This window comes from Nansenia antarctica (assembly GCF_963989245.1).
Source record: "Nansenia antarctica genome assembly, contig: SCAFFOLD_239, whole genome shotgun sequence".
NCBI lineage: Eukaryota > Metazoa > Chordata > Actinopteri > Argentiniformes > Microstomatidae > Nansenia > Nansenia antarctica.
Window position 1 is genome coordinate 44402 of NW_027662902.1, and position 14693 is coordinate 59094.

At 41.0% G+C, this 14693-nt stretch overlaps 2 protein-coding genes across 2 annotated transcripts in view; one reads left to right on the top strand and one right to left on the bottom strand.

Moving 5' to 3' along the window:
- Positions 1–5051: 5051 nt before the first annotated feature.
- Positions 5052–12443, top strand: LOC308175405 (thiamine transporter 1-like; the record flags this gene model as incomplete). The annotated part of the gene is made up of 7 exons (XM_080551075.1): positions 5052–5087; positions 5250–5339; positions 6983–7174; positions 10609–10969; positions 11398–11590; positions 11677–11818; positions 12291–12443. 7 exons carry the CDS (start codon positions 5052–5054, stop codon positions 12441–12443), a joined length of 1167 nt encoding a protein of 388 aa, XP_080407201.1.
- A 1416-nt stretch (positions 12444–13859) lies between these two features.
- The window catches only part of LOC308175406 (arf-GAP domain and FG repeat-containing protein 1-like), a gene marked incomplete at both ends in the record, with an annotated part of 32592 nt that continues 31758 nt past the window's right edge, over positions 13860–14693 (bottom strand). Inside the window, one exon of the mRNA XM_080551076.1 lies at positions 13860–13916. Within this exon, the coding sequence (XP_080407202.1) occupies positions 13860–13916 (57 nt within the window). The remainder of the gene's footprint in view (positions 13917–14693) is intronic.

The window sequence follows — 14693 nt, forward strand, 5'->3', positions numbered from 1 at the left end:
CGTATGAAGCGCATAATAAGGGTGGGGGTAGGTCTTAACCTGGCGGTGCGTCTTAATTAACACATAAGACGGCAAGTTAAGAAGTGCATAATAGGGCCCTATACTTCATAACAGGAGACTATACTTCATAACAGGAGACTATACTTCATAACAGGAGGTTATACTTCATAACAGGAGGTTATACTTCATAACAGAGGTTATACTTCATAACAGAGGTTATACTTCATAACAGGAGGTTATACTTCATAACAGGAGACTATACTTCATAACAGAGGTTATACTTCATAACAGAGGTTATACTTCATAACAGGAGGTTATACTTCATAACAGGAGGTTATACTTCATAACAGGAGGTTATACTTCATAACAGAGGCTATACTTCATAACAGAGGTTATACTTCATAACAGGAGGTTATACTTCATAACAGGAGACTATACTTCATAACAGAGGTTATACTTCATAACAGGAGACTATACTTCATAACAGGAGACTATACTTCATAACAGAAGTTATACTTCATAACAGGAGACTATACTTCATAACAGAGGTTATACTTCATAACAGGAGGTTATACTTCATAACAGGAGACTATACTTCATAACAGAGGTTATACTTCATAACAGGAGACTATACTTCATAACAGAGGTTATACTTCATAACAGAGGTTATACTTCATAACAGGAGGTTATACTTCATAACAGGAGGTTATACTTCATAACAGAGGTTATACTTCATAACAGGAGGTTATACTTCATAACAGAGGTTATACTTCATAACAGAGGTTATACTTCATAACAGGAGGTTATACTTCATAACAGAAGTTATACTTCATAACAGAGGTTATACTTCATAACAGAGGTTATACTTCATAACAGGAGGTTATACTTCATAACAGAGGTTATACTTCATAACAGGAGGTTATACTTCATAACAGGAGACTATACTTCATAACAGAGGTTATACTTCATAACAGGAGGTTATACTTCATAACAGAGGTCATACTTCATAACAGAGGTTATACTTCATAACAGGAGGTTATACTTCATAACAGAGGTTATACTTCATAACAGAGGTTATACTTCATAACAGGAGACTATACTTCATAACAGAGGTTATACTTCATAACAGAGGTTATACTTCATAACAGAGGTTATACTTCATAACAGGAGGTTATACTTCATAACAGGAGACTATACTTCATAACAGGAGGTTATACTTCATAACAGGAGGTTATACTTCATAACAGAGGTTATACTTCATAACAGAGGTTATACTTCATAACAGGAGGTTATACTTCATAACAGGAGACTATACTTCATAACAGAGGTTATACTTCATAACAGAGGTTATACTTCATAACAGGAGGTTATACTTCATAACAGGAGGTTATACTTCATAACAGGAGGTTATACTTCATAACAGAGGCTATACTTCATAACAGAGGTTATACTTCATAACAGGAGGTTATACTTCATAACAGGAGACTATACTTCATAACAGAGGTTATACTTCATAACAGGAGACTATACTTCATAACAGGAGACTATACTTCATAACAGAGGTTATACTTCATAACAGAGGTTATACTTCATAACAGGAGACTATACTTCATAACAGGAGACTATACTTCATAACAGAAGTTATACTTCATAACAGGAGACTATACTTCATAACAGAGGTTATACTTCATAACAGGAGGTTATACTTCATAACAGGAGACTATACTTCATAACAGAGGTTATACTTCATAACAGGAGACTATACTTCATAACAGAGGTTATACTTCATAACAGGAGGTTATACTTCATAACAGGTGGTTATACTTCATAACAGGAGGTTATACTTCATAACAGGAGGTTATACTTCATAACAGAGGTTATACTTCATAACAGAGGTTATACTTCATAACAGGAGGTTATACTTCATAACAGAAGTTATACTTCATAACAGAGGTTATACTTCATAACAGAGGTTATACTTCATAACAGAGGTTATACTTCATAACAGAGGTTATACTTCATAACAGGAGACTATACTTCATAACAGGAGACTATACTTCATAACAGAGGTTATACTTCATAACAGGAGGTTATACTTCATAACAGAGGTCATACTTCATAACAGAGGTTATACTTCATAACAGGAGGTTATACTTCATAACAGAGGTTATACTTCATAACAGAGGTTATACTTCATAACAGGAGACTATACTTCATAACAGAGGTTATACTTCATAACAGAGGTTATACTTCATAACAGAGGTTATACTTCATAACAGAGGTTATACTTCATAACAGGAGGTTATACTTCATAACAGGAGACTATACTTCATAACAGGAGACTATACTTCATAACAGAGGTTATACTTCATAACAGAGGTTATACTTCATAACAGGAGGTTATACTTCATAACAGGAGGTTATACTTCATAACAGAGGTTATACTTCATAACAGGAGGTTATACTTCATAACAGAGGTTATACTTCATAACAGAGGTTATACTTCATAACAGGAGGTTATACTTCATAACAGAAGTTATACTTCATAACAGAGGTTATACTTCATAACAGAGGTTATACTTCATAACAGAGGTTATACTTCATAACAGGAGGTTATACTTCATAACAGAGGTTATACTTCATAACAGGAGACTATACTTCATAACAGGAGACTATACTTCATAACAGAGGTTATACTTCATAACAGGAGGTTATACTTCATAACAGAGGTCATACTTCATAACAGAGGTTATACTTCATAACAGGAGGTTATACTTCATAACAGAGGTTATACTTCATAACAGAGGTTATACTTCATAACAGGAGACTATACTTCATAACAGAGGTTATACTTCATAACAGAGGTTATACTTCATAACAGAGGTTATACTTCATAACAGGAGGTTATACTTCATAACAGGAGACTATACTTCATAACAGGAGACTATACTTCATAACAGAGGTTATACTTCATAACAGGAGGTTATACTTCATAACAGAGGTTATACTTCATAACAGGAGACTATACTTCATAACTGGAGACTATACTTCATAACAGAGGTTATACTTCATAACAGGAGGTTATACTTCATAACAGGGTTATACTTCAAAACAGGAGACTATACTTCATAACAGGAGACTATACTTCATAACAGAGGTTATACTTCATAACAGAGGTTATACTTCATAACAGGAGACTATACTTCATAACAGGAGACTATACTTCATAACAGAGGTTATACTTCATAACAGAGGTTATACTTCATAACAGGAGATTATACTTCATAACAGGAGACTATACTTCATAACAGGAGACTATACTTCATAACAGGAGACTATACTTCATAACAGAGGTTATACTTCATAACAGAGGTTATACTTCATAACAGGAGACTATACTTCATAACAGGAGACTATACTTCATAACAGAGGTTAAACTTCATAACAGGAGGCTATACTTCATAACAGAGGTTATACTTCATAACAGGAGACTATACTTCATAACAGGAGACTATACTTCATAACAGGAGACTATACTTCATAACAGAGGTTATACTTCATAACAGGAGGTTATACTTCATAACAGGAGGTTATACTTCATAACAGGAGACTATACTTCATAACAGAGGTTATACTTCATAACAGGAGGTTATACTTCATAACAGGAGACTATACTTCATAACAGAGGTTATACTTCATAACAGAGGTTATACTTCATAACAGTAGGGCTGCAACTAACGATTATTTTGGTAGTCGACTAATCTGTCGATTATTTTTTCGATTAGTCGTGTGGCTTTTCGCTGCGCGTAAATGGCGACGCAGAAGCATAAATCCGGCTTAACTAGCTATCTAACCTAACGTTACGCCAAGCTACAGCTGCTCACAGAGCTAGTTGATTGGCTAGCTAGCATTGCTGGCTAGACTACAGACAGCTCACGTTAGTAGGCTACGCTTGGCGCTGTTTATCTTACACACAGCTCGCTGGTGGACTCAACATAATTGAAATAGCATTCACTTATCAAGCATCATTCATGATCATCCACCATGACTACCTGGTATTTTAATAGCGACCACCCCTCACTTCATTTCATCTCGCGTTCTCCTGGCTTCAACATGGAAAACCCCTGCTACGTAACGTTACATACAAGCGCCTCTGTCTGTCACATGCGTGCCACAGGGCAAATAAATTAATAGCACAAACGCTCATAGCATGTACAGCCCTGTCCATGAGACGTTGTTTTCCAACATGTAACAGTAAAGCTAACATAAACATTACGACCCTAACAATATAACGTTAGCCAGTTGGCTAACAACGTTAGCTAAAACTTACCCAGCTGATTCTTGCATGGCTCCCGTTTAAAAAATAAAAAAAATTAAAAAAAACAAAACGTTTTTTTACAAATATATTTTTTATGCGATTAGTCGACAACAAAATTTCACGTCGACGAATTTTCGCCGTCGATTAGTCGTGACTGGCCGACTAATCGTTGCAGCCCTACATAACAGGAGGTTATACTTCATAACAGGAGACTATACTTCATAACAGAGGTTATACTTCATAACAGAGGTTATACTTCATAACAGAGGTTATACTTCATAAGTATACCAGCTGGTGCGGGCAGGAATATAGTTTTAGTTAGTGTTATACTAATTCTAATTATTTACATCAAACAGTGCACAGTGCTAAGCCTTCAAGCCCCCCCCTGCCGGATTCAGATTCAGACCCGGGTTCAGACCGAGATTGGACCCGAAGTGCAAGGTCACGTTCCCCTGTCCAAGGTAACAGATCAGATCATTTTATTGTATTTATATTTCTACCAGCTACATTGTCTTATTAACTGTTTTATCTATTTACTTGTTATATTTGCTTTTATTCATTGTAATTTTTATTTTCCTACTATGCTCCTCTTGCTGTATTTTTAAATAATACATGTAAAGCACTTTGAATTGCCCCTGTTGTATGAAATGTGCTATACAAATAAACTTGCCTGGCCTTGCCTACTAATTCTAATTATTTACAGATCCAACACTGCGCAGAGCTGTGCACGGGCATGGGCGCAGACGAGGACGTGGACATGAGAGCGGACGTGGGCGCAAGGTCATGTCGCGTGCAAGGTCACGTTCCCCTGCCCCACGTGTAAAAAAGACACAGATAATGTTATTGTATTTATATTTCTACCAGCTGACAGACAATAAAATACTAAATAAATAAAATAATAAATAAATATACTAATTCTAATTATTTACAGATCAAACACCGCACAGAGCTGGGCGCGGACGTGGCCGTGGACGAGGTCGTGGGCGCGGCGCAGCTGGTGACCAAGCAAGGGCCCCTGTTGGTGAGAAGGTGTGGCATGACAAAGACTGGCAGGCAAAAGACATTCCTTTCACTGCGAAACCTGGACCTATCAATGCTGCTGCTGAGCTGGCATCAGAACAACCAGTTGACTATGTTGAGTTGTTCCTTAATGATGAACTGATCCAGGACATAGTTGTTCAGACCGACTTGTATGCAGCTCAATGTATTGAAGCTGAGAGTGGCTCTCCACAATCACCACACGCTCGATCACATGCATGGAAACCTGTCACACTTAGAGAGATGAAATCATTCCTGGGGCTCTTTTTTCTCACTGGTATCATTCGCAGGGCTTAAAGTGGGAAAAAATCCTGTGCCTGAAACTTTTTCTTGGGGAGGGGGGTCACAGTTTGAGATATTGGGAGAGCGGGTACAGAAGACAGCTTCTTGTCTCAATGTTTAAATGCATTAATACTATTTAATAGTCAATACAACATATATGTCTCAATGTTAAAATGCATTAATACTGTTTTATACTCAATACAAAATAAAATAATATATTTAGATGTCTTTAAAAGAACAAACTGATTAAATCACTTAAGGCCAAACTGATTGCATCACTTATTAAGCCACTATCACTATAACAATACAGAATAACATATATACATGTCTTTAAAAGAACAAACTGATTACTTATTAAGCCACTATCACTATAACAATACAGAATAAAATATATACATGTCTTTAAAAGAACAAACTGATTACTTAAGCCACTATCACTTATATTCTCCTTCTTTTTGGGTCATAAACAAAGCCCTGCAATTTCTCCGAGACACTCCTTTTCAAGGCATTAAGTGTTCCAGGGGAGACAGAGGACGCTTTGAGTGGTGCAGTGGAGGCAGTGGGTGGTGCAGTGGAGGGTTTGAGTGCTTTGGGTGGTCCAGTGAAGGCTTTAGGTGGTGCAGTGGAGGATTTTAGTGCTTTGGGTGGTCCAAAGAAAGCTTTAGGTGGTGCAGTGGAGGATTTGAGTGCTTTGGGTGGTCCAGTGAAGGCTTTGGGAGGTCCAGTGGAGGCAGTGAAGGCTTTGGGAGGTCCAGTGGAGGCAGTGGAGGCTTTGGGAGGTCCAGTGGAGGCTTTGGGAGGTCCAGTGAAGGCTTTGGGAGGTCCAGTGGAGGCAGTGAAGGCTTTGGGTGGTCCAGTGGAGGCTTTGGGAGGTCCAGTGGAGGCAGTGAAGGCTTTGGGTGGTCCAGTGGAGGCAGTGAAGGCTTTGGGTGGTCCAGTGGAGGCAGTGAAGGCTTTGGGTGGTCCAGTGGAGGCAGTGAAGGCTTTGGGTGGTCCAGTGGAGGCAGTGAAGGCTTTGGGTGGTCCAGTGGAGGCAGTGTGTGGTGCAGTGGAGGCTTTGGGTTGTGCAGCCATATTCCTGGCCTGGTGCACTAGTTTGTTTACTCTCACTGAAGCCAGAACCCTTGCTGCATCTGTCAGCTTTCTCTTCTTTAGTGCCTCTTCCCTCTCTTTCTTCTTATTCAGGTGCAGCTGATATGTTTGATATGACGCCAGGCAGGACCTCCTCAATGGCGGGTCTATCATCATCGTTGAGGCTGTCCACTCCCTTGCTTTAATTGCAGATTTGACAATTGCAAGACTCTCGTAAGTCTCCACATTCATTGAGCATCTGTCTGCTTCAAGGATGTCATCCATGAGATTGAAGGATCCCTCAACCAGGGGGCCAGTGAAGATGCTGAGAAGTGCTTTGACCAGCTTACCCAGAGTAGGAAATTTCGCATCTCTCAGGATTCCACTCCACCAGTCTACTCCATCAAGTCGACTTTCTTCCTCAATGTAACTCTGGCCACGAGCTACCAGGTCCACATCTATTTGGTATGCCCGTACCTCTTCATCTAGTTGACCAATCTCCTCTGGTTCAACTACAGTACATTAGGCAAGGCCTTGCCTAATGTGATGAAAGCCCCACAGACAGATTCATCTTGAATCAAAGAAGGAGTCAAAGCCGAGAGTGCAGTGATGATGTGGTTGTCGAGAGGAAGCTTTTTAAGAAGGAAATCTGCTGCCTTCATATAACCTTCTCTGAGAGAGCTGTAGAGATTGTTAACCCATATCTTCCCCTCGACACGAGCCTTGTTCAGTGCAGAGTAGCAATGTGTGCCGACAAACAGCCTTTTGTCAGACAGTTGCAAGTCTCGACTCTGGACATCAACTTTGACTAGCCTCTTTGCACTCAGTGGGATGGCGGAGGGCATCATGAAATTGGACAGCAGTTCTCTGACCAGGGCCACCATCTCCACATGCAGCAAGTGCACCAGGGGTTTCTCATGCTGCAGTTATTTCAGAAATCCCTGAAAGGTTGGAAGGACACCTGCAAACAAAGTACAAAATATCAGAATCAGAATCAGAATGACTTTATTCGCCAAGTAGGTTTTCACATACAAGGAATTTGCTATGGTTGTTGGTGCATACAGACAACATAAGAATAATAATAATAAGAAGAAGAATTAAAAAGCAATTACATGACAGAACATTTAAATATATTCACTACCAATCAAAAGGTTTGACACATATAATATGTTACACTAGCAGTCATTGTTACTCTGTTCTTGTTGGATTGAGAGGAATAAAACATCAGTCAGGGTTGTGCGCTCATGTACAGCTATTGCCACTCGAGTTAGCCTACTTGTAATATACCTCTGAACATGTCAATCAAGGCTGTCAACCTATCAAACTCCAAGAAGAGCACAGAGATCCGTGCCTTCCGGTTCTGATTCTCTGCTGTTCTCATTCGGGACGCTGACGCTTGTTCTTGTTGAAGAACATCTACTCTGGCCCTTTCCTCAAATGTTAGTGCATGCCTTTCAAACACTTGGTTAAGAAGCCATCTGCAGTACACACAAACACACACACACACACACACACACACACACACACACACACACACACACACACGGATTTTGTTTCATTGTGGATTACAGATTAAAACTCAACCTGTTAACTCAAATAAATTGTCAATGTCAATGGCCTTGGATAGGCTATAGTTAAAAACCAGGAAAATAGGCCGAAACTGAAAACGTATTCTCCGGTAAGGAAATTGCAATGCTCATGTTGATGCTCATGTTACATACTAATTTAACTAATTCATGAATTTTATATTACATTTTTAGCAAATGATTATCTTTTTATTTTAGCAATTGATTATCCGAAATCTAGTCTCTACACCATTAACTACAGATTAACACAAGCAATACAGTACAAATCATTAACAGTGAACTGTTCATTTAACACTAACATAATTTGCATTACCTGTATTTATGCTCTTCATTTGGATCCAACACATGATGGTAGTAGTGCAACACTAGTACATCCATAAGTTCATGTAACCTGTTGCACACCTATGAGGGGTGGAAGTAATACACATTAATTAATATTAAAATCTTTTTTATGAATAGCCTACATTTTTGTTGCTTTCACCCCTCATTATACACACCTCCAGGATCTGTAGAAAGCGGTTGCCGATGGGCCTGATTAAGCTCTTGGCTGGTTGATGAAGAAGAGACCGGAACTCTGCAAAGATCTCCTTCTGTTTTGAGGACTTTTCTATATCATAATAGATGTCATTGCAGAATCCTTCCACCTCAGAGGTAAATGGGCTCATCATGGCCTTGGCGGCATTGTTCACCATGTGAACTGTATCTCCACATATGTCGAGCAGGTTAGGGTTCTCCTTCCTTGCTTGTGTCTCCAGTCCAGTCTTCTTTCCTCTCATCACTGCACAGTTGTCAAGCAGAATACTGATGACTAGTGACCAGTCAAGACCATTGGACTCCAGGATATCTTTGAGCTCCTGCATGAGGGCTGAGGAGTTGGCGATGTTTACTTTCCTGCTCGCTAGGTGTTGTGTTGTTACCTTGGCCAGATCATCATCAAAAAAACGAACAAGGACATTGAGGATTTTGTCCATGTTAAGATTTGTAGCTTCGTCGATATTCATTGAAAATGTAGCTTTTTTTAGCTTTTCACATAGCCGTTTTTGGGCAAGGCCATGTGTGTTTAAATAGCTGGCGTGCTGGTTGGAAATGGACAGCTTTGTCAGTGCATTTTTATCTTGTGATAGCGTCTTACACAAATCGACGAGTGGCTGAGCCACTGTGAAAGACAGATCATGTTCGGCTATAAACGCACACACTCGGATCTTTTGCTCGCAAACACGGTCGGTCATTGAAGATGAAGTGGTACCTGTAGCCGTCGCTCCCGGCAAGGTTGTTGTGTGAGCGAGTGCTCGAACCGATGCTTGGTGACCGGGATCTGAGGCGTGTCGAGCGATCACCTTCTTCCCACTGCTGCCGTAGAGGAGTCTCTTCGAGCACGGCGTACAGAAACAAGCACCCGGCTCCCTCAGTTTGAGGCACCACGTCCCATAAGGCTTCCCGTCACCACTACTCTCCTCTATCCATGCCCAGCGCCATTTATTTCTTACTCCTCGTTCTAATATAGCTGTGTCTTCGCCAGTTTTGAGAAACTTGGCTTCCATTTTAATAGACTAAAGTTAGCGAGATAGCGGGCTGCTAAAAGCGAACGTCTCTACAAGCTCACATTACACTCATTCAAACTTATTAAGGCCCGCCCCAATACTCTGCCTCCGATTGGCTAGAAGTCGTTGGTTGGCTTGAGCAATGTGATACCATTGGTAGGCGGAACTGTCTCTTTGCTGAAGATGACTCTTTAAATTACGATGTAAACCAATAGCGTGTGATATATATATATATATATTTATTTATTTTTAATTCCCCCGCGCCGGAAATCCGGCACTGTGCCGGAGTACTTTAAGCCCTGGGTTTGCTCTTTCAAATATGAAGCACGTTTGCAGACGTCGTCAACCCGCTGGTCTGTTTACTGAGCTCCGCCCATCTACTTCCGGTCACTGTAAATAGGTGCGTTCGTAAATCCACTATGAGAGCGCCGGAGCGCACACTGGGTTCAACGTCATAAAGGGACCAAGTAATTTGATTGAATAAGAGGCATTCCATGAGTGCTGGTCAGATTTCCAGAGCGAATTAACAAACGCAGCCAATGTGTGTAAATGACGATTTCTTCAAAATAAGACCGCCGAAGTTAAACTTAATTTTGCATTAAACATGAGAAATAGGGATCAAGAAACAATATTATAATAATTTGAACTGATAAACTGTACAACAACAGAGTCATTGAAGTCTTCTTGAGGAAAGAAAGGAGGATGGATTTTGTGTTCAAATAATCAGTTGTTTTGGTGAGAACAAAACACTAAAACGGACCCGCATGAGCAGCTAGCGCTGCCAGGAGGAGGGGACGTGATTGAGGGTCCTGGGGGGCCAGTAAGGGCAGGAGGAGGGGACGTTATTGAGGGTCCTGGGGGGCCAGGAAGGGCAGGAGGAGGGGACGTGATTGGCGGTCCTGGGGGGCCAGTAAGGGCAGGAGGCTGCTGTCGGGCTCTCCTCCAGCTGTGGCGAGACTTCCTCCAGTGCTATTCCACCAAGCAGCTGGTGTACTGGTCGGTGTGGTGGGCGCTGGCCACCTGCGGGTACAACCAGACAGTCAACTACGTCCAGGTGCTGTTGGAACACGTGGAGCCCTCCCACAACTTCACAGTCTACAACGGAGGGGTGGAGGCTGTGTCCAATCTGTTTGGTGAGTATAGCTCCCGTAGACATCTTTAGACTTCAAACAAACCCAGTAAACAAAGAGTCCAAAAGACGTCCTCAGGGAAGCCGGAATGTGGGCTCAGATGACGTCTTTCTTTTCTGGACGTCCTAGAAAGACGTAATCTGGACGTCCTAGAAAGATGTCACCTGGACGTCCTAAAAAGACGTCATCTGGACGTCGTAGAAAGACGTCATCTGGACCCACATTCCGGCTTCCCTGGAGGACGTCTTTTGGGACTCTTTGTTTACTGGGGAAAACCACACAATAACAAAAAACTATCAAACCATAAAACAAGTTTGTGAAAATATACTGATGAAAATACATTACAGAACGTTGTTATTTATCCAAAATAACACGAGATAAAGAATCATAAAGAGTTGATCAGTTCAGATAAACGTAAGTGTTCCCTAAAGGTGCGGTGACGGCCTACGGCATAGGCTTCACGCAGGTGGACTGGGCCCAGTGGGGGGAGGTGGCTCTGGGGTCCTTCTCTGGGCTGGGGGCCGCCGCACTCTTCCTCATGACCTTCACCAGCAGCATCTGGGTGTGCTACGCCGGTTACATCGTCTTCAAGTGCTTCTACATGCTGCTTATTACCATAGCCATGTGAGTTTTTCTCCAAGACATACCAGGAAAACAAATGCCAACTTCTTAAAAAGGTCACCGTTCGCCAGCTTCTGTCTTTACCATAGGTTCCAAATCGCTGCTGACCTGTCGATGGAGAGATACGCACTGATCTTTGGATCGAACAACTTCGGTGCTTTGGTCCTTCAGACGATCCTCACGTTAGTGGTGGTGGACAGCAGAGGTCTGGGCCTGGACATCATACCACAGGTGAGTCTGTTGTTCAGGGACAAATGCAGAAGTCCCTTCTTTGCTTTTAAGCTAAACATTTCCAAGAGCGAAAACAAAACACGGCGCAGCAGCTTTCAGTCACACTGCCGCATGCTCCTGGAACAAACTCCCTGAAGAAATCGAACAGGCCCAAACCCTTAAAATAGTTACATCTAACCTAAAAACCTTCATGTTTTGCAAGAGTTATGATTAAACACAAACACTTCTATCAATTTCTTTTTTCCATTAACTATTGTCTTATTAAATGTTTTATCTATTTACTTCTTATATTTGCTTTTATTCATTGTCATTTTTATTTTCTTACTATGCTCCTGTTGCTGTATTTTTTAAATAATGTATGTAAAGCACTTTGAATTGCCCCTGTTGTATGAAATGTGCCATACAAATAAAGTTGCCTTGCCTTAAAAAGTACAGAAATGTATTCAGACCCCAGTCTCCATTTCTCTTGCAGTTCACCATATACGGAAGCTACTTCACGGCTATCAGTGTCATTTTCTTTCTGAAGGGTGTGTTCACTATTCTGAGAGCACGGCGAAGCCACAAAGACTCTTTCCCTATAGAAGAGCGCCCCCCAGAGGACACTTGCCTTGAACACAGACTCTGACCAGAGGAAACCCGAGCACTGGCAACCTGAATACATTTCAGAACGACAGGTCAGTTTGTCCCAGTGTTCGCCTTGTCAATAGTACAGCAGCTAGCTTCAAATTATTTAGACAGCGACATTTTTCAAATTGATAGAAATCTTTCATTTATACAAAATGTTTCAATATATAGAGATGTACAGCAATACAAATAAAATAAAAAATCGTTCGATTTTTCGTTAAAATTTATTTTAATATATATATACACATTAACTTAAATTTCAGTAACACCCAACAAAAGTGGTCTTCAGTCTATAGTCATGGTCCTGATTCACAGAGATTCTGAGAAAGTTCTTAGAAGTACTTCTATATTGCGCTAAAAAGTATTACCCAAGGAGGATTTGAAAAAATAAATTTGACCAACATTGGATTGTTTTTCTCAGAACGTTGCCAGGTAGGACTTATTCTTACTACAGTAGGAAGCGTTGTGAATACAGCCCCTGGTTGACACCTGGACCCCACACCAGGTGACTACAGCCCCTGGTTCCCACCTGGACCCCACACCAGTAGATAGTAATAGTTATTTGTCTGTATTATCATGTAGATAGTACTAGTTCTTTTCTTATGTCTGTCTTACATGTAACGATGAATTGAAAATCAAGGACCCCAATTGAAATAAGCCAGTGGCTTTCTTGGGTTTTTATCCTCTTAGTTTGACCTTGCATGTAATATGTACTTTCATGTACCTACTTCTGCAAACATTCTAATAAAGTTTTCAATCAATCAAAAAAAAAACAGGTGAAAGCACAGATGAGAGAGCACTGCCTCTTGATGACTTGTTGAATGGGCAGCAGAAGAGAGATTTCCCCCCCCTTTAGTCTCTTCAAAACAGAATACGTTGTCCTCTCGTCCTCTTCTTCTTTTCTGTAAAAATACTCTTTCCGATGCCGTACTGCACAAACTGCTTTTGGTTCTTTTACAGATACAGTAAACTCACAGTAGACCCCCAGGTTACCAGGTTACAGCTCTGCCTTAACAAACGCTGTGTGATAAAGATACAAATACTGATATGCACAAAGAGCTTCTATGTACATAACTGCAGCATGATGGATGGGATATTTGCAATAACTTAAGTATGGGTCCAGTTTAAATATACATGTGGTGTCTGTTGAGGCCAGGACAGTTCATGGGTTAAATTGAGGACTTCATCAGGAGATCACCTCTTCCTCTTCCTCGGCACACCGCTACCGTGTGTTGTTTTGTTGCCGTAGACATTGTCACTGTTGCTTCATTGTTGTTGTTGTAGTTGTTGTTGTTCTTCTTCAATAAAAATACAACTTTTAGAAACTTTTTGCGTTTTAAAGCTATTTGTGAAACAAAACAACGAGACGTGAGTGTGCTGGTCGACACCCTCCTGTTGGTGCGGTCTGGTAGCGGCGCTATAAGAAGGGGTTGGTGGAGGATCCTCCTGCTGGAAACTGTGCGCCAGGAGCTCCCTGAGAGACAGACAGAGAGGAAGAGAGAGAGAGACAGAGAGAGAGAGAGAGACAGAGAGAGAGAGAGACAGAGAGAGAGGAAGAGAGAGACAGAGAGAGAGAGACAGATAGAGAGACAGACAGAGAGAGAGAGAGAGAGAGAGACAGATAGAGAGGAAGAGAGAGACAGAGAGAGAGAGACAGATAGAGAGGAAGAGAGAGAGAGACAGATAGAGAGACAGAGAGAGAGACAGATAGAGAGGAAGAGAGAGACAGACAGAGAGAGAGAGACAGATAGAGAGGAAGAGAGAGAGAGAGACAGATAGAGAGGAAGAGAGAGACAGAGAGAGAGAGAGAGACAGATAGAGAGACAGAGAGAGAGAGACAAACAGATAGAGAGGAAGAGAGAGAGACAGACCGATAGAGAGGAAGAGAGAGAGAGACAAACCGTGAGCAAGGGAATAAAGACAAGTCTTGACATTACAGTCCCCTCCATACGTATTGACAAGAGGAAGCCATTTTGTCTTCTTGTAGCTCTGTACTCCACTCAACTGTTTGGATTTGATCTATAAGTCAATGTTTTGAGTTTTTTTTTTTTTCAGATTGGGAATTTTAAAACCCCCTAAACATCCTCCCCCTGTATTCTCTGGTCATGCTCTGCCAGGCCTGTACTATCTTCAGTTATTGTCAGTTTTGGAAAAGAGAACTAACATCAGGAAATTAAATGCATGTTCAATTGGCTTTACATCTGAAATCTGACTGACTTGGCCAGTGAAGAACTTTCAGCTTTTTGGCCCT